This window comes from Corylus avellana, chromosome ca3 (genome assembly GCF_901000735.1).
Source record: "Corylus avellana chromosome ca3, CavTom2PMs-1.0".
Classification (NCBI taxonomy): Eukaryota; Viridiplantae; Streptophyta; class Magnoliopsida; order Fagales; family Betulaceae; genus Corylus; species Corylus avellana.
In genome coordinates this window covers 5,301,261-5,302,904 of record NC_081543.1, presented here as the reverse complement: position 1 = coordinate 5,302,904, position 1,644 = coordinate 5,301,261, and the positions used below count along the sequence as shown (strand labels likewise).

The 1,644-nt window shown below is 41.7% G+C and overlaps 1 protein-coding gene across 1 annotated transcript in view; it reads left to right on the top strand.

The window, feature by feature from the left end:
- LOC132173608 (zinc finger BED domain-containing protein RICESLEEPER 2-like) overlaps positions 1–1,644 on the top strand; it is a 4,275-nt gene continuing 2,631 nt past the window's right edge. The window contains exons 1-3 of the mRNA XM_059585143.1: positions 1–139; positions 624–868; positions 1,127–1,300. Of these exons, the coding sequence (XP_059441126.1) occupies positions 1–139; positions 624–868; positions 1,127–1,300 (558 nt within the window). The remainder of the gene's footprint in view (positions 140–623; positions 869–1,126; positions 1,301–1,644) is intronic.

The window sequence follows — 1,644 nt, the reverse complement described above, 5'->3', positions numbered from 1 at the left end:
ATGACGAATGCATTTCAAGTTGAAAAGCAAAATCCAAGATCACGAATCCAATATGACAGAATGCAAAAACATTGGGTTAACTGTTATTTCCGACTGCTTTTAAAAGCCATAAAAGTGGAAAAGTTGTTGTTACCGATTGGTAATTGATTATTTCTAGCCGCTTTTAAAAGTGATAAAAGCGGTTAGACGGTTATTGATTTGTAGCCGATAATTGGTTGATGGCCAGTAATTGATTGATGGCCGGTTATAACCGGTTGGTGGCCAATTATAACCAGCTGAATTTATACTCCTAACCAAAAGCCAAAAATATTACTAAGCTTAATTTGAATGTAATTAAGTTATGAATACTGTATATATAGATTATAGATAGAAACTAGACCCAAAGATTTAATTGGGCTGATTTACCAAAAACTCATGGGTTATCATATGGTATCCGAGCTATTCAAACAATTTAATTTAAACTAATTATTAGGATTTTAAAAACGTCTCCACGTGCAGTTACCTTAAAAAATATAAGGGATCTTAATCAATATTTTTTTGGATATTTTGACGCTACTCAACTTTGCTTTACTTTCTTGCCATTTTAAGATTACACTGCTAGGGTATCTTGGCCTTCTCCTCAGAAAACAGTTTTGAGAGAAGGAGGGAGCAGATCTGCTCCCTCCTCCTCTCCCCTTTCTCTTCTACTCCCCGCCCCTACCCTCCCCCTCCTAGGGGTGAGCATATTCACCGAGTGCCGAGTTTTGACCGAGTGCCGACCGAGTTCCGACCGAGACCGACCGGCACCGACGAACAGACGGACGGAAGGCGGCAGGGATTTCCTTCTTCCGAAATATTTCGGTCGGCAGGCGGTATGGATTTTCTGGAAGTCGGTTTTCGCCATTACCGACCCGACTCCTACCGACATTCAAAACGACGTCGTTTTGATTAATATATTAAAAAACCCTACTCAAAACGGTGCCGTTTTGAGTAGCATATATATATATCTCTTCTAACCCTCTCAGCCCTAACCCATTTCCCCCAAGTTCCCAACCCTAGCGCCGCAGCTCAGTGAGTCTCAGACCTCTCACCTCACTGAGCGCACCCTCGTGAGTCCGTGAGTCGTGACCCTCCTCAGTCCTCTCAGGCTCTCATCTCTTCGTCTCCTCTCCGCGGCTCCGCCGAAGGTCACTGTCCCCTCCTCTCATCTCTTCGCCTCCTCTCCGCTACTCCGCCTTTTAGCCATCGAAGGTCGCTGTCTGTCTTGGGTCCCCGACGTCGGTCGTCTTCTCAGTTCACCATTTCTCCCAACGAAAACGAGGTATGCTTCTGAGTTCTGATTACCTGATTGTTAACTATTTATCTTATATTTAAAACCCATGTAATGATGTAAAGTTGTAAACGAAGGAAACAATATTGAGGAAAAAAACAATCTTTTGATTAATAATGTTTTTCACCCTGTACTTTTCTGTTCTTCTTTAAAGATCTTTACTTGGGTAGTTGGGTTGGGTACTTGGGTGTTGTTCTGAATGTGTTAAAAAGTGTTGTTCCAATCTACCATTCATCACATTCATGTTTGATTATTAGTTTATGCGGCATTCACAAGTCTCTTTTTCTATCATGCGGACTGACATGATTAAACAAAGTGTTTGATTTGCTCAAATT